This window comes from Leptonotus elevatus, chromosome 1, assembly GCF_054856555.1.
Source record: "Leptonotus elevatus isolate MCC_2025b chromosome 1, RoL_Lele_1.0, whole genome shotgun sequence".
Classification (NCBI taxonomy): domain Eukaryota; kingdom Metazoa; phylum Chordata; class Actinopteri; order Syngnathiformes; family Syngnathidae; genus Leptonotus; species Leptonotus elevatus.
In genome coordinates, this window is record NC_141239.1 from 40,073,164 (window position 1) to 40,090,640 (window position 17,477).

A 17,477-nucleotide genomic window follows, 5' to 3' on the forward strand; every position below is an offset into this window, starting at 1 on the left:
TTCCGGAGCTATAGACAAGTCTGTCTCCCATTTCGAGATTGGTAAAGACATTTTATCAGTCTATGAAAGTAACATATATTTTTGAGAGTTTTTTTTGTTGTTGCCGGAGAAAGCTTGGTAATATCTTTAGCTAAAACAGGCGGTTGGAGCGTACCCCGAAGTGTTGGAATTTGTTTCTTTATCATACTTTTAACTTGCAGATAATGTAAAAAAATTAAAAATTTTATTTTGTATTTTTGGAGCAAGGATGTATATGATATAAACATATTATCTGAGAAGAGATGGTGGAGATGTGTAATTCCTTTTTGCTCCCACACACCTAAATAAAACGATTGGTTGTTAAGTTGAAAGTCGGGGTTATGCCATAGGGGAGATAGCCCGCAGGGCTCCACTTGGGCTTTTGTAATTTCTAGTGCCTTCCACCAGGCAGTCAGGGTGGCGGAAATCATTGGGTTTTTAAAACAATTGTGTCGCTTAATCGATGTTTTAATGAAGAGTAAATCTAGAAGTCTGAGGTTATTACAATCCTTCTGTTCTAGTTCCAGTCAAAAGTTAGTATCTCAGTTGGGTTGTGCCCATAGAATGATATATTGTAGCTGGTTAGCTATATAGTGCATACAATTTGGTGCCTCTAGACCTCCTTTACATTTACTTTTCTAAAGAGTATATAGACTAATCTTTGCTTCTTTTTTTTTATTCCAGTAAAATTTTGTAACGGCCGAGTCCAACAACTGGAACCAGTTAGCCGTAGGTTTAAATTGAATCATTGAGGAAAAAATTGTTTATTTTGGGTTAAACTTTCATTTTAATGGTGGCTATTTGTCCTATTAGAGAAATAGGAAGATTATTCCAGCGCTCCAAGTCACTAAAAATGCTATCCAGAAGTGGAGTAAAGTTTAAATGAATTAAATCAGTTAATTTAGGTGAGATTTTTATGCCTAAATATTTTAAATTACCTATAGGAAATGAGTAGTCTGGGTCCTGGCTTGCAGGGTTCCATGAATTTTCTGTAATAGGTAGTAGTGTTGATTTTGTCCAGTTAATAGAATAATCTGATAAATGTGAGAATTTAGTTAAGTTAAATACTTCCCCTAACGAAATAGCAGGCTTTTCTAAATAAAGTAAAATATCATCGGCATATAGAGTAATTTTGTGTTCTGTTACCCCAGAGTTAATTCCTTGAATCCTTCTTTCCTGGCGTATGGCTAATGCAAGCGGTTCAATAAATGTTGCAAATAATAAAGGGGACAGTGGGCATCCCTGTCTTGTGCCTCTCTGTAGAGTAAAACTCTGAGATATAATCATATTAGTAGTAACTGTAGCTTTAGGAGAATCATATAATACTGACACCCAGTGAATAAATGACTTCCCAAAGCCAAATGTATTTAAAACAGCAAAGAGGAAGGACCAGTTAACTTTGTCGAAAGTTTTTTCTGCATCCAATGATATAATAACTACCTTTTTATCATGCCGCTGTGACATGCTAATAAGGTTAAAGAGCCTCCTAATATTATTAGTAGAGTGACGATCTTTAATAAAGCCTGTTTGGTCGCTATGAATTATTGTCGAGATTACTGTTTCTAGTCTAGATGCGAAAGCCTTAGTGAAATCGGACGGTAACTTGATGGAAGAGTAGGGTCTTTTTCTGGCTTTAATAAAAGTTTAATTGCTGCTGTATTCATGTGTGGGCGTATGTAACCATTACTTTTAATTTCTGTTACTACTCTTAAGAATAGTGGAGGAAGCATTAATCAGAAGTGCTTAAAAAATATACCCGGATAACCATCCGGGCCAGGTGCTCTGCCATTAGGCATACTATCTAGAGCACTGTACAACTCGTTTATAGTAAGTGGCGCATCTAACATATCTTTTTATTCAGTAGTTAACTGAGGTATATTTAAGCTACTGAGGAATGCCTCAATATGCTCAGGGTTAGGCTTGTTAGTTTCTGAGTATAGGTTGCGATAATAGTAAAATTTGATTAATTTCTTCTGGTGATTGTGTGCATTCACCTGTTGTCTCTTTAATAGCTGTTATAAGAGATTTTTCCCGATAGCGTTGAAGTTGGTTTGCAAGAAATTTACCTGATTTGTTATTATATTCAAAGTTGTTGTATCTCAATTGTTGTATTATAAACTCTGTCTTTTTAGATAGCATATCGTCTAACTGTATTTTTGTATTTTGTAAGTCAGTCCATATTTGGCTATTTGGGTTTATTGCGTACTCATCCGTCAGTTGTTTAATTTTATCTTCCAAATCTTTTTCTAATTTTTGATCCTGTTTCTTTTTATAAGATGAATATGATATAATTTTACCTCTAATTACTGCTTTCCCAGAGAAGAGATGGAGATAAGTCTGGAGAGTCATTTATTTCTAAAAAGTCTGCCCACTCTTTTCTTATAATTTTGTCAAACTCTGCGTCGTTTAGCAGTGAGATGTTAAAACGGCATGTAGCTGTTTCCCGATGCATCAGCAGCAGTTGTATTGCCAGAAAGATGTTGTTGGTAAGTTGAACGGGACTCCACTTTTAGTACTCCACCCCCGTTTTGTTTAATGTAATATGTTCTTCTGTATGTCTTGGCCCTAAATCATCTAACCTGCATGCCACTTTTCTGTTTGTCTTTTCGTTCTAGTTATCAAGGCAAAGATAGTTGGAGTGATGCCTGGAGCACAAGGGAAAGGTGGACTCACAAAGTATGACATCAAACATACCAAGGTGAGATCCTTCCATCCATCATCTACCGCTTAACCGGGGTCGGGTCGCGGGGGCAGCAGCTTTAGCAATGAAGCCCAGACTTCCTTTTCTCCAGCCACTTCAGCCAGCTCCTCCGACGGGATCCCAAGGCGTTCCCAGGCCAGCCGAGAGACCCAGTCTCTCCAGCGTGTCCTGGGTCGTCCCCAGGGCCTCCCGCCGGTGGGACATGCCCGGAACACCTCCCCAGGGAGGCATCCAGGAGGCATCCAAACCAGATGCCCAAGCCACCCCAAGTGGTTCCTCTCAATGCAGAGGAGTAGCGGCTCGACACTGAGTCCCTCTCGGATGACTGAGCTTCTCACCCTATGTCTAAGGGAGAGCCCAGATACCCTGCGAAGGAAACTCATTTTGGCCGCTTGTATCCGGGATCTTTTTCTTTCGGTCACGACCCACAGCTCGTGACCATAGGTGAGGGTAGGAACGCAACTCGAGAACTTTTCTTTTTGGCTCAGCTCTTTCTTCACCACAACGGACCCATACAGAGTCCGCATCACTGCAGATGCAGCACCGATCTTCCTGTCTGTCTCCCGCTCCAACCTACCCTCACTCGTGAAAAAGACCCCAAGATACTTGAACTCCTCCACTTCGGGCAGGATCTCATCCTCGACCCGGAGAGGGCACTCCACCCTTTTCCGACTGAGGACCATGGTCTCGGATTTGGAGGTGCTGATTTTCATCCAAAAAAGTGGGAAATTGGAATTGTCCAACTCTGATTAGACCAGTTAAGGCCTTAAATGTTCCAAGTGAATGTAAAACGCTCACTGATCATGAGAATTTTTTTTCTTGTCAATCTATGTTTGTTTGTTTTTAGTAAATTTTGTAAGCTATTTTTGTATTCTCTGCTGTGCTAACTGCTGTTTATTGAAGATTGTAGGTGTTGTCTTTCCTTGTGTAAAGCATATTGAGTTGCCTTGTGTGTGAAATGTGCTATGGAAATAAACTTGCCTTTCGTTGTTCCCCAAAACATATTTTGACTTCCAACAAACCTGCCTTTGTGATTTGCTTGCGCATTTCATACATTACACAGAATAACTTTATTAAGGGAGATTGCAGCATATTTTTTTACAGTCAGTACTAAATTTAAAAAATTTAAAAATTTTATAATCGTACAAAATATATTTTGCCATTCATGGTCTGTGTCTCCATGGGGGTTGCCATTGTCGAGTGATGTCAGATTGAAGCAACTCGGTGATGTCGGGGTATATGTTTTTTCCCCCGCCGCGAAATGGACCTCCCCATTTGAGTGGCGTTTCAGTTAACTTTTCCTGGTTGGAAATGCTAGTAATTTTTTACAGTGTTTTGTTTTGTTTTGTTTTTTTACAGTGAAGTCACAAAACTCTGACTTGCAGCAGTAGATCAGACAGAAAGAGAATGAACAGTTTTGTTCCGTTTGTGTAGACAGATGAACATTGATATACTCAAAAAATAAAATAGATCATTATTGGGTTACTGAATTTGTGTGTTCATTGCTGTGATTGAAGTTGGAATGATTTATGACGTCTCCCATTTAAGCATTTGCTGGTGTGTGTGTAAAAATTCTGCGTACATGTGTATATTTGGGGAAAACTTTTTTTCATTACAATTAAAGGATCTTTGTGCAATTTGTCACTTTTTTACCTGTGACTGCCACCTCTTGCCCGTAGTGTAATTGCAGCATCTGCCTCAGGCTTGTTCATGGTGCGAGAATGTAGCACAATCTTAAAGTGACAGCCACAGTTGACGAAGAAAGGCATGACTTCAAATGAGGTAAGAAAAACTCTGCCCCTCTCCAAAGAAAACTGTGCAGGGTCCGCACACTCTATAAAGGGAAAGATAAAAGCTGATAGGTGCGGTCAGAGTAAAACAGTCAGGGCTCTTCATACTCATCTGGGCATTGGTGGGGCATGCATGATGTAGAAAAAGCTTAACATTAACTTTTTAAATGGCACAATGCACCTTTAATTTAAAAACACAAGGTAACATACATAAAGTCTGAATACAACTTCATCAAATTCACATACTGTATGTCAGAGAAGTTACAAAGGACAGAAAATACAAATTTGTAAAGTTCGCAAAATGAAAAAAAAAATTACAAAACGCCCTCAGAATTGTGTTTATTATGCAGAATTTTGGATCAATTAATATAGAATTTTGATGAAATAACGGTCTATAAGAGTATTAGCAAGCAGTCTTTTCATATTCCCTTATATCAAATAAATAACCAGAACAAATGTGCCCAGTTTTATCTACTGCAACACAAAAAGTGCAATTAATATATCTTTCTCAAATTTCTGCAGGTAGAAACTGGTTGGATAAAATCTGTCTCATTTCAGACGAGAGGAATTTTTTTTAATTTCGTTGGTGTTGACGCAAGTGTCAGGTGAAAGCAGTCATCAATCAGTATTTGCAAGTGACGGCTCTTAATTGTGGGCGGAGTCTGCAGCTATAAGGCCCTCTTCGACTGGAGCTCAAGCAGAGCCAACCTCATCTTCTGGAACGGAATCTTGTTTGTACACCAGAAGCTTCTGTTTGTCTAACTTTGTTTCCTTGAAGATTTCAGGATGCTCTGGAAGACGTTTGTGCTGCCCCTGGTGCTGCTGTGCTTGTGGGGGCTCCAAGAGGAAGGTGCACAAGCCTGTAGCTGTTTCCCGATGCATCCACAGCAGTTGTATTGCCAAACAGATGTTGTTGGTAAGTTGAACAGTACTCCATTTTCACTTTTTCTCATTTTGTAATTATTTCAAATGGTACAAAGTGAGTTTGGGAGTGTGTTTATTCTGAATGCATATGACGGCTTCCCAATCCAAGTTGAATTTTAGGATTCCACTAGCCACAGGTTTTGCGCTTCTGCTGCTTGGTGACTAAATGACTTTATACAGTCCTTTTACTTTAACTTGGCATCTAAAGACTTTAATTGAACTTTGTTGTTCAAGTTTAGTTTCACTCTAAAAAGAGAATTGTTGTAAAACACAATTGAATTAAATTAATCATAGTTTAATTGCGTCCATAAAATTAATATAAAGTTTGGATTAACTTAAATAAATCGTGTTTGTTACGACTTGAACCAATTCAATTAAGTTGGTCATCCATTGTTTTTGGAGTGTAGAGAATTACAAGTTTCACATTTAAGCAATTAATGTTGAAAAGGGCAAATTCTTGTTTAATTAGGTGCGTACTTTCTGGGAGTTTAACTCAAGCTTACTTAAGCATTGCTATCACAAACAAATTGGCTGGTACGCCAAAGCATGCAGTTGCTCTCAATGAATTAACTTCCCCTGTTCGCCTAATCTAATTTGTGACATTTTTAAAGCAATTGACTTGTCCATGCAAGAAAATTGCCACTGTTTGTTAAAGACATTTGTAAAGATTTACATTTGTGCTGCTGTTTTGGCCCCAACCTGGATGCGGTTTTGGGTTTGAATGCATCTTTTGAAAATGTCTCCAGTCATAAGGGCCAAGGTTGTTGGAGTGATGCCTGGCGCACAAGGTAAAGGTCGGCCCACCAAGTATGACATCCAACACTTGACGGTGAGATACTTTGCATCTTTATGTACAGTATGCATGTTAGACATGAATCTTTGCTTTTCAGACCTTCAAGGGAGTAAAAAAGCTTTTTGCTGCCATCTTCACTGGACCCAACTCTGCAGCATGTGGAGTCACTCTGACCAAGGGCGCTGAATATCTACTTATGGGTATAAAAACCTGGAATATTTTTGTCCCATGTGTAAAAGAAAACTATTAATAGTGCTCAAATATAAGCATTTGAAGGCTTACACTGCCTATGACAGTTTAGACTTGTGCTGTGCGTTAACATGCATCCATTGACTTGATCTGAGATTTTTCTCCTGTCTTCTGCAATTGCAGGCAAGCTTCAGTCCGACGGCACACTGCACCTCTCCCAATGTGACTTCCACGAGCCGTGGGATTCCACACAAAAGAACCTTCTGTCCCGCTATGCACAGGGCTGTGGTTGCACGGTAACACAACTGGATTTTAACCTTGATTTCGTTTATGCTAATTAGCTGTCTCTTAATCCAGCAGATGTTGTCAACTGCTTTATTGCTGTTCTAGTCGTGTCCCAACATGTTTATTAAGTCCTTGGTCACCCACAGATCAAGTCCTGCTTCTCCTTCCCGTGCTGCATGACCGGCCCAAGTGAGTGCTTGTGGACAGACTTCCTGCCGGGGAAGATGGGCGTTGGTGAGCAGGCCCAAAACTTCGCTTGCATCAAGAGCAGCAATGGATGTTGTGCCTGGTACAGGGCGGCTGACTGGTCTGAAAAGGCTTACTCAGAATAAAAACTAAAATCAATGCAGGCTTTTCTCTTTTGTCTAACACTGGTGACTCTTGAATTTGGGATGTTCTGTTAAATGGACTATGATGTTCGACCTATAGTTGACTAAACTACAAAAACAAGATGCTTTATGTTCAAACAGTTTATCATTGTTTCTAGCAAATTAACTTTAAATTTTATGGCTACAACACTTTTCAAAAAAGCTTGGACGGGTGGCAAGACTGATAAAGATGAGGAATGCTCATCAAACCCTTGAGTTTGTTTACCTCTATGAGAACTTTGCTGAACAATTTAAAAGGGTACTTGACTAATTGAGCCATTTTCAGCAGAAGTAGAAAATGTATATTTGTCTAAAATAAATTTAATATTTACTTTTCATGAACAATTAAGACATTTTATTTTATTTTTTGTCACTTGGTGTTGACTGAAACAAAACACGCGTGCCAATCAGGGCTCAACTGTGTTCTGGGTTTGGTTGTGACATTAGCAAACTGAGTATGATTGGTTGTTACCCTTTTCCTGAGAACACGTCACAGCGAGGGCCAAATGTGTTTTTAAAGGTATTTTACTGTGCATGAAAAATAATGAAACTGCCACTCGATCCCAGCATGAGCATTTCTCTTTGGCGTGGCGTCGTATGGGTGAGCAGTTTACAGATGTCGTGAATCGAGTGGTCCATGGTGGCAGAAGGTGGGTCCTGGTGTGCGCAATGAACACAAGTGCATTTTATTGGTGGCATTTTGAATGCACAGAGATACCGTCCGTGAAGACCCTGACGCTCATTGTTGTGCCATTCGTACACGTCATCAGCCAACATACTCATTGGACATGTCGCCCAGTGAGCATGTTTGGGATGCTTAGACCCGGCTTCTATGACAGCGTGTTCCAGTTCCTGACAATATCTTGCAGGAAAACTGCACATTCCAGAATGTTTTATTGTGGCCATCCTAAGGGACACCTGTACAATAATTATGCTATCTTGATATGCCACGCCTGTGAGGTGGGATGGATTATCTTGACAAAGGAGAAATGCTCACAAACATAGATTTAGACTCATTTGTGAACAATATTTGCAAAATGACTTTTTGTCTATGTAGAAAAAGTTTTTCTTTAAGTCCAGCTTATGAAAAATGGAAGCAAAAACAAGTGTTGATTGGTGTTTGGTTTCTTATTTCTTATGCAGAAATTTGGATCAATGAGTTTTGATTAAGAAAAAATTGTGAGTGGGTACACTTTTCATATTCACTAATACTAAATAACACATTCTTCCAAAATGAGAAGTGGTGATAAATACAGTCCATGAATGATAGCAATTTACATTCTGTTTTGTGCATGGACCAGACCAAAAGTTTCTTTACTTCAACACGACAATTGCAATTGATATTTTTCTCAAATTTCTGCAAATAGAAATTTGTTGGATAAAATCTGTCATTTTACAGGAAATCTATTTGTGCTGATGAACTCTCAGGTGAAAGTAATCAATCAGTGTGTGCGGCGGCGACGCTTAATTGTGGGCGGAGTCTGCAGCTATAAAAAGGCCCCCTTCGACAGGAGCTCAAGCAGAGCCAATCTCCTGTTGCAGCAGAGCAGAGCTCCTCTTTTGGAACGACATCCTGTTTGTGCAACCAAACTCTTCTGCGGGTCTTACTTTTTTTCCTTGAAGATTTCAGGATGAGCTGGAAGACGTTTGTTCTGCCCCTGGTGCTGCTGTGCGTGTGGGGGCTCCAAGAGGAAGGAGCACAAGCCTGTAGCTGTTTCCCGATGCATCCCCAGCAGTTGTATTGCTAAACAGACGTTGTTGGTAAGTTGAACGGGACTCCACTTTTAGTATTCCACCCCCGTTTTGTTTAATGTAATATGTTCTTCTGTATGTCTTGGCCCAAAATCTTCTAACCTGCATGTCACTTTTCTGTTTGTCTTTTCGTTCTAGTTATCAAGACAGATTGTTGGAGTGATGCCTGGAGCACAAGGAAAAGGTGGACTCACAAAGTATGACATCAAACATACCAAGGTAAGATACTTTCTGTATTTCATCTATCTTTATATATGCATGTTAACATGAATCTGTTTTTCAGACCTTCAAGGGTGTTGAAAAGTTTTTGGGAGAAATTTACACTGCACCCAACTCTGCAGCATGTGGAGTCGCTCTGACCAAGGGCATTGAATATCTACTCATGGGTATGAAAGACAAAAAGTCACCTAATATAAGCCTTTCCTTGTTGAAGGCTTCAACACTGCCTATGCCAGATTTTAGACTTTGTGTATTTTACTATATGGCCTATAGATTTTATGGATGTTGTGAGGTTTCAGTTCCCCTCCTGTTTTGTGCAAATGCAGTCTGACGGCTCACTGCATGTTTACTTGTGTGACTTCCATCAGTCGTGGGATTCCTTGAGCGCCATGCAAAAAAACCTGTTAGCTCTCTACAATAAGGGCTGCGACTGCACGGTAGGAACGCAACTGTAGAATTTTAGCATTGTCGTGTGTGTTAACATGTTTAACTCCCTGTCACCGTAGATAACTGCCTGCGTCTCCTTCCCGTGCTGCATGACCGGCCCGACAGAATGCTTGTGGACCGACTTCTTGCCGGGCAACTTGGGCAGTCGTGACCAGAGTGAAAACTTTGCTTGCATCAAAAGCAGCAAGGGATGTTGTTCCTGGTACAGGGGGGGATGGCTGGTCTGCAAAGCGCTACCCTGTTTTAGAAGGCCATTAACTCAAAATAAAACCAATGCAGGTCTCTTTCTCTGATTCAGCACTGTGACTTTTGGCTGCTAGTTTGAATTATCATGAAGTTATAATGTAACATTACAGATTTAAGGGAGAGGTGGTTTGGATTTCTTGTCTTTCGGTTGTTGATTCAGGACTTTCTAACGGCGCGGTAGGACTTGAGAAATGACTTTCCCCTAAAGTATCAAGTTTTTATTAAAATGGGTTATGAATGTTGCAGATTTTGTGATGGTTTCTTTCAGTTTTAAATGCTTTTCTAAGTGTTATAATGCACTATATTAAATTTTACTTTTTGTTTTCGTGGGGGCGCAGTGCTCCCTGGTCATACCTGAGGCCCATCAGAGTCTAGCAACCTGCATACCAGAAAAGTGGGAAATTGGAGTTGTCCCACTCGTATTGTACCAGCTATGGCCTTAAGTGTTCCAGGTGACTGTATATGGAGGGCTAATAATGAAAATTGTTTTTTGATCCCCAAAATATATTTTGATCTACTTTGTAATTATTTGAACTTTTCCTACATTACACTTAGCATATCTTGAAGTCAGTACTAAATCTTAAAAATGATATTTTTATAATATATGTTTTGCCATTCACGGTCTGTGTCTTCATGGGGGGTTGCCATTTTCGAGTGATGTCAGATTGAAGCAACTCTGTGACGACGAGGTACTTTCCCCCCTTTAACTTTGCAAAAGGATCCTCCCTGTTTTGAGTGGCGTTTCAGTTAACTTTTCCTGCACTGTAAAAATGTTCCTTGTGATTTCACAATACGTAATTGGATAAGAACCCACAACCTCCTGGTTGGAGACATCCACTCCACCACTGAGCCATGCTGCCCTCGGTGCTATTTTGCAGTCACTGCAAGCTGCAGGAAGAAAGCAAAAACTGTGACGTCGCGACCGCGTCTATTATTTCTCGTAATTAAAAAAATATATATAAATATATCACAAGTTTTACCACAAGTGACCTTCTTCACTTTAACAATGTCTTAAATTCATTAACGACATATTTTGTTTTCATGTCCCAACTCAAACGGGACCAAAAGCTCACATTTCTCCCCCCAGTCACTGATCATTCATATTTTTTCTGATCTAAGCTCTACCAGAAGGGGCGGGGCACAATTTGTCGTTGATTTATATTTCATTAATCACACAAGAAACTTCCAAATATGACCGTGTTGACACTTTTAGAGAAAGTGCCATTTGTTCTACTCTTAGACTCAGAGAAAAGGGAAATGGCGTCTTTAGGTTACATCATGAGACTTACCAATATATAAAATAAATAAAATAATATTATATATATATATATATATATATATAATGTTACAGGCCTTGTGATATAACAGGGTTTTTTGATTGCATGAATTTACTGTAAAATAACAGTTAAATGCTGTAAAATCCAAGGATGGTGTAGTTTGTAGAAAAAATGTGTTGGGATATTACAGGGGAACTTACATTAAATTACACAAAAAAATAATAATTATTATTGCAAAATGCTGGTAATTTTTTTACAGTGTTTTTTTTTTTACAGTGAGCTCACAAAACTCTGGAATGCATTAGTAGATCAGACAAAAGAGAATGAACAGTTTTGTTCCTTTTGTGTAGAGTCTACACATGTTCATGTTCATGTTCATCTGTCTACACTGTAGACAGATGAACATGAATACTTAAAAGAAAATTCATCATTATTGGATTACTGAATTTGAAGTTTGTGTGTCAATTGCTGTGATTGAAATTAGAATGATTTATGATGTTTCCCAATTAAGCATTTGCTGGTGTGGTGTCAAAACAGAACTTTTCTGCGTACATGTGTATGTCTGTTGAAAACCTTTTTTTTTTTTTTATTAAATTCAAAAACATATAGGGTAACATACATAAAGTCTGGACACAATATTAGTATACAACTTCAACAAATTCATATCCTGTGTCAGGGAAGTTGCAAAGGATATAAAATACAAATGAAACAGAACGATGAAATAAAAGAGAGGATACATTGTAACCCTAGAAAATTAAGTTGTAAAGTTTGCAAAATGAAAAAAATAGATACAAAAAACCCTCAGAATCTTGTTTATTATGCAGAATTTGTGTTCAATTAATATAGAATTTTGATGAAATAATGGTCTATAAGAGTATGAGCAAGCAGTCTTCATATTTCCTTATATCAAATAAATAACCAGAACAAATGTGCCAAATTTTATTTACCGCAACACAAAAAGTGCAATTAATATCTTTCTCAAATGTCTCATTTCAGACGAGAGGAAATGTTTTTAATTTTGTTGGTGTTGACGCAAGTGTCAGGTGAAAGCAGTCATCAATCAGTGTTTGCAAGTGACGGCTCTTAATTGTGGGCGGAGTCTGCAGCTATAAAAAGGCCCCCTTCGACAGGCGCTCAAGCAGAGCCAACCCCATCTTCTGGAACGTGATCTTGGTTGTGCACCCAGAAGCTTCTGTTTGTCTAAAGTTGTTTCCTTGAAGATTTCAGGATGAGCTGGAAGACGTTTGTGCTGCCCCTGGTGCTGCTTTGCTTGTGGGGGCTCCAAGAGGAAGGAGCACAAGCCTGTAGCTGTTTCCCGATTCATCCACAGCAGTTGTATTGCCAAACAGACGTTGTTGGTAAGTTGAACAGGATTCCACTTTCAGTTGTTTTTGTCATTAATTCAAAAATTATGCAGTAGTACTGATTTTTGCAAATGTGTTTTATTCTGTATGTGTATGACAGTTTCCCAATCAAAGGTGACTTTTTAGGGTTAGGATTTCAAACCCCATCCACATCCAGCGGAAAAGTGGACAGTTAACTTTCGTTTTGATTTGATTTTTTATGCATTTGCAGTCTAATTTGTCATAAAATGACATTTTAAAGATTGCAATTGACTTGTCTTTAACATAACAAAGACATTTGAATAAATATATTTATATATTATGCTAAAAAAGCATTTAAAGACTTTCCGCTGCTTTCTTGGGGCACCGACTCTTCCAACCTGGATGCCCCTTTGGGTTTTAATGCATCTTTTGAAAACATGTCTTTTCTAGTCATAAGGGCCAAGGTTGTTGGAGTGATGCCTGGCGCACAAGGTAAAGGTCGACCCACCAAGTATGACATCCAACACTTGACGGTGAGATACTTTTGACATAAATAAATCTTCATGTACAGGATCCATGAATCTTTGCTCTTTCAGACCTTCAAGGGAGTAAAAAAGCTTTTTGCTGCCATCTTCACTGGACCCAACTCTGCAGCATGTGGAGTCACTCTGACCAAGGGTGCTGAATATCTACTTATGGGTATAAAAACCTGTAATATTTTTGTCCCATGTGTAAAAGAAAACTATTAATAGTGCTCAAATATAAGCATTTGAATGCTTACACTACACTGCTTATGACAGTTTAGACTTGTGCTGTGCGTTAACATGCATCCATTGACTTGATCTGAGATTTTCCTCCTGTCTTCTGCAATTGCAGGCAAGCTTCAGTCCGACGGCACACTGCACCTCTCCCAATGTGACTTCCATGAGCCGTGGGATTCCACACAAAAGAACCTTCTGTCCCGCTATGCACAGGGCTGTGGTTGCACGGTAACACCTTGATTTTGTTTATGCTACTTAGTGGTCCCTTAATCCAGTAGATGTTGTTGTCCACTTTAAACGCATGGACAAGTGTCAACTGCTTTATTGCTGTTCTAGTCGTGTCCCAACATGTTTATTAAGTCCTTGGTCACCCACAGATCAAGTCCTGCTTCTCCTTCCCGTGCTGCATGACCGGCCCAAGTGAGTGCTTGTGGACAGACTTGCTGCCGGGGAAGATGGGTGTTAGTGAGCAGGCCCAAAACTTCGCTTGCATCAAGAGCAGCAATGGATGTTGTGCCTGGTACAGGGCGGCTGATGGGTCTGGAAAGGTTAACTCAAAATAAAAACTAAAATCAATGCAGGCTTTTCTCTTTTCTTCAGCACTGTTGACTTTGGAACTACAAACCGTATGAATTTGGGCTGTTTCTTAAACTGAATACAATGTTTTGCAAATTATGTTCAACCTATAGTTGACTAAACTACAAAGGCAAGATACTTTATGTTCAAACAGTTTATCATTGTTTCTTTAAATTAACTTTAAATTTTATGGCTACAACACTTTTCAAAAAAAGCTTGGACGGGTGGCAAGACTGATAAAGATGAGGAATGCTCATCAAACACTTGTCTGGAATATCTCCCAGATGAACAGGCGGTTTGGAAACTGGGTGCCATGATTGGGTTTAAAAAAAAAAAAAGCTTCCTTAAATTGCTCAGTCATTCACAATAAAATTTGGTAATGTTTACCCATGTGCGCAATAATGAGAACGTATCTGAAATATTTAAATTGATACCTAACTAATTTAGCTTTTTTCAGCAGAAGTAGAAAGTTAATGTCATTCTATAGTAAATTTGATAGCTACTTTTCATGTGCAATTACCTTAAGACTTTTTTTATCTTTTTTTATTTTTTATTTTTTTTATATTTTTTTTGGTGTTGACTGAAACTAAACATGCGTGCCAAACCGTTAATGACCAATCAGGGCTCACCTGTGTTCTGTTTGGTTGTGATATTGGCAAACTGAGCTATGATTGGTTATTACGCTTTTATTGAGAACACGTCACAGCAAGGGCCAAATGTGTTTTTAAAGGTATTTTACTGTACATGAAAAATAATGAAGCTGCGAAATGCCACTGGACCCCAGCATGAGCATTTCAGCATCTCTGGTGTGGCGTCGTATGGGTGAGCAGTTTACTGATGAAGTGGTCCATGGTGGCATGCACATAGTATGCATGGTGTGCGCAATGAAGACAAGTGCATTTCATTGGTGGCCTTTTAAATGCACAGAAATACCGTCCCTGAAGAACCTGATGCTCATTGTTGTGCTATTAGTACACGTCATCAGCCAACATACTCATTGGACATGTCGCCCAGTGAGCATGTTTGGGATGCTTAGGATTGGCGTATATGACAGCGTGTGGGGTTTGGTTTCTTGAAGAAATGCTATGCAGAAATTTGGATCAAGTTTTGATTAAGATAAAATTGTGAGTGGGTAGACTTTTCATAATCACTAATACCAAACACATGCTTCCAAAATGAGAAGAAGCGGTGATAAATACAGTCCATGAATGATACCAATTTACATTTTAACTGTTTTGTGCATGGACCAGACCAAATGTTTCTTTACCTCAACACGACAATTGCAATTGATATTTTTCTCAAATTTCTACTAAGAGAAACTTGTTTGATAAAATCTATATCAATTTACAGGAAATCTATTTGTGCTGGTGATGAAGTCTCAGATGAAAGTAATCATCAATCAGTGTGTGCGGAGGTGGTGCTTAATTGTGGGCGGAGTCTGCAGCTATAAAAAAGCCCTGGTCAACATGAACTCAAGAAGAGCCACTCTCCTGTTGGAGCAGAACAGAGCTCCTCTTTTGAAACGGCATCCTGTTTGTGCACCCAGACGCGTCTGTGGTTCTTACTTTGTTTCCTTGAAGATTTCAGGATGATCTGGAAGAAGTTTGTGCTGCCCCTGGTGCTGCTGTGCGTGTGGGGGCTCCAAGAGGAAGGAGCACAAGCCTGTAGCTGTTTCCCTTTTTTTTCTTTTTTTTCTGGAGAGCTCAGTATTGTTCATTCGGTAATTTTAACGTTTTGACATGTCATCATCATTGCTCTCTTTTTTTTAATTATTCTTTTTATTTTTTTATAAATTTTTATTTTGTATGTGGGTGAGAATGTGAGTGTGTATTCATTAGTTCACCTAAAACCTATGAAAAATCCCATACCGTTCACCTAAACCGAATACTACAGAATCCAGCTCGAGTCGTGAGGTTGTCAGGAGACCCGAGGAAAGATCAAAGAAAAGAAAGGAAAGTGAAATCCAGCACCGACCAGACATTACCTACTACCCACCGGGTTACCAACCAGAGTCTTTCACCAACCCCAGAAACATCTAAATTCCAACAAATTAGGGAGACCTCAAGAGACCAAAGGAGAGACTGAGGAAAGGAAGGAAGGACAGATGAAGCAGAGTGAGATCCACAGACACCAGCCTCCACCGATTCAACGACCAGAGGGAGAAGCAGATTGTGTTTGAGTTTCGATAGATGCTGGTGTGGCGGATCTGGCATGCATGAAAATCTCCACCAAAGAGGAGAGCCATCGACCCCTGCCAGGACAGAGCAAGCGCCACACCTCAGGGCCCCCCAGGCCACGACAGCGCCAAGGGACAACCCCCGGGCACCGCAGGGGCCACCGGCCGGAGAGCAACCCCAGTAGCCAGGAGAGCCCCCCACCCCAACACGGCCCGCGTCCCCAACTCAACGCAGCAGGACGGTGCACTGCAGGCCCGGCAGGCACCCCACCGGTTCACAGCCCCCGCCCCCCATCCACCCCAACCCAGCCCCAGCCGCCCCCAAACCCCCAGACAACCCCCCCCCCACCCCCAGCAAAGCAGGTGAATCTTGAGGAGTTGGTGATTAAGGTGTCGTTTGATGTAGTCTGCTCGATCCTGCTGGCAGCAACTGGGTTCCTGACTATAGAAACACAACCATTAGTTACAAATTGCCAAATACAGAAATGGCAATGTAAGTTATCGCGATGTGGTGGCTCTCGCTAACAGGCAGAATTAAGTAACCTGATTTAGGTTAAAATATTCTATATACGTAGATCATGTTTCTATAAATTTTGATATTTGGTTTTTATGAGGCAGATATTTTTTTCATTAAAATTAGATTTATGAGGAGGTTAGACCATTGGTCGATATTCAGAGTTTGTTTATTTTTCCAGTTAACAAATTTTTTTTTTTTTTGCGATTGTAAGGGCTCCAAGTGTAGATTGAAATTGTTTATATGGTAAGTCAGTTGTTGATAGGTCGCCTAGCAAACACAAGTTTGGAGATAAAGGTATCCTACAGTCCAAGATAGCGGAAAGTTTTTCTAAGACTTTAGTCCAGAAATACATAACCGGAGTGCATAACCATAAAGCATGAAAATAAGTGTCTGTAGTGTTTTGTAAACACTGGAGACAAATGTTGGAGTCTGAGAGTCCCATTTTCTTCCTCATATATTGAGTAATGTATGTTCTATGAATAATTTTATATTGGATAAGTTGTAAATTGTGTGTTTTGTCATTTTAAATACGTTTTCACAAACTTGAATCCAAATGTCAGCTTCCGGAGCTATAGACAAGTCTGTTTCCCATTTCGAGATGGGTAAAGACATTTTAACAGTATATGAAAGTAACTTATATATTTTTGAGAGTTTTTTTGTTGTTGTCGGAGAAAGCTTGTGTCAAGAAGGGTGTGGTTTGGTGGAGGACCCAGTCGCAGGGAGGAAAAATAGCCAGGCAATGATGCAGTTGATGGAGCAAAAAAAAGATTTTAATTTCTATAAAACAAAAGCGAGCTTTCAAATTACCAGGGAAACCAAAACATGGGGAAAACAACAAGGCAAAACGGGCAGCATCACATGGGGAAAAACAATGAACCGACACAGACAGAGGGGAGACAGCAGACTAAATACACAGACACTAACGACACAAGAACACACACCTGGGGCAAGACACAAGTGGCTGAGGGCACTGATTGGATCACACGAGGAAGGGCAGGATCACACTTAAACAAGACCAAGGGAGAGACACAAGGAAAACAGAATCCAAAACATGACAGCTTGGTAATATCTTTAGCTAAAACAGGCGGTTGAAGCGTACCCCAAAGTGTTGGA

The 17,477-nt window shown here is 39.8% G+C and overlaps 3 protein-coding genes across 3 annotated transcripts; all 3 read left to right on the plus strand.

Annotated features, from left to right (window-relative positions):
* The first annotated feature begins 5,295 nt into the window (after positions 1-5,295).
* Positions 5,296-7,032, plus strand: LOC147182157 (metalloproteinase inhibitor 2-like). Its single transcript, XM_086080482.1, has 5 exons — positions 5,296-5,425; positions 6,180-6,262; positions 6,324-6,426; positions 6,599-6,711; positions 6,847-7,032. The coding sequence occupies exons 1-5, from the start codon at positions 5,296-5,298 to the stop codon at positions 7,030-7,032; spliced, it is 615 nt and encodes a 204-aa protein (XP_085936608.1).
* Positions 7,033-8,699: 1,667 nt separating this feature from the next.
* LOC147182158 (metalloproteinase inhibitor 2-like) lies at positions 8,700-10,107 on the plus strand. Its single transcript, XM_086080607.1, has 7 exons — positions 8,700-8,781; positions 8,813-8,829; positions 8,959-9,039; positions 9,104-9,206; positions 9,313-9,476; positions 9,546-9,688; positions 10,071-10,107. The coding sequence occupies exons 1-7, from the start codon at positions 8,700-8,702 to the stop codon at positions 10,105-10,107; spliced, it is 627 nt and encodes a 208-aa protein (XP_085936733.1).
* A 2,130-nt stretch (positions 10,108-12,237) lies between these two features.
* Positions 12,238-13,671, plus strand: LOC147182159 (metalloproteinase inhibitor 2-like). Its single transcript, XM_086081640.1, has 5 exons — positions 12,238-12,367; positions 12,785-12,867; positions 12,931-13,033; positions 13,211-13,323; positions 13,473-13,671. The coding sequence occupies exons 1-5, from the start codon at positions 12,238-12,240 to the stop codon at positions 13,656-13,658; spliced, it is 615 nt and encodes a 204-aa protein (XP_085937766.1). The 3' UTR covers positions 13,659-13,671.
* Positions 13,672-17,477: the final 3,806 nt, after the last annotated feature.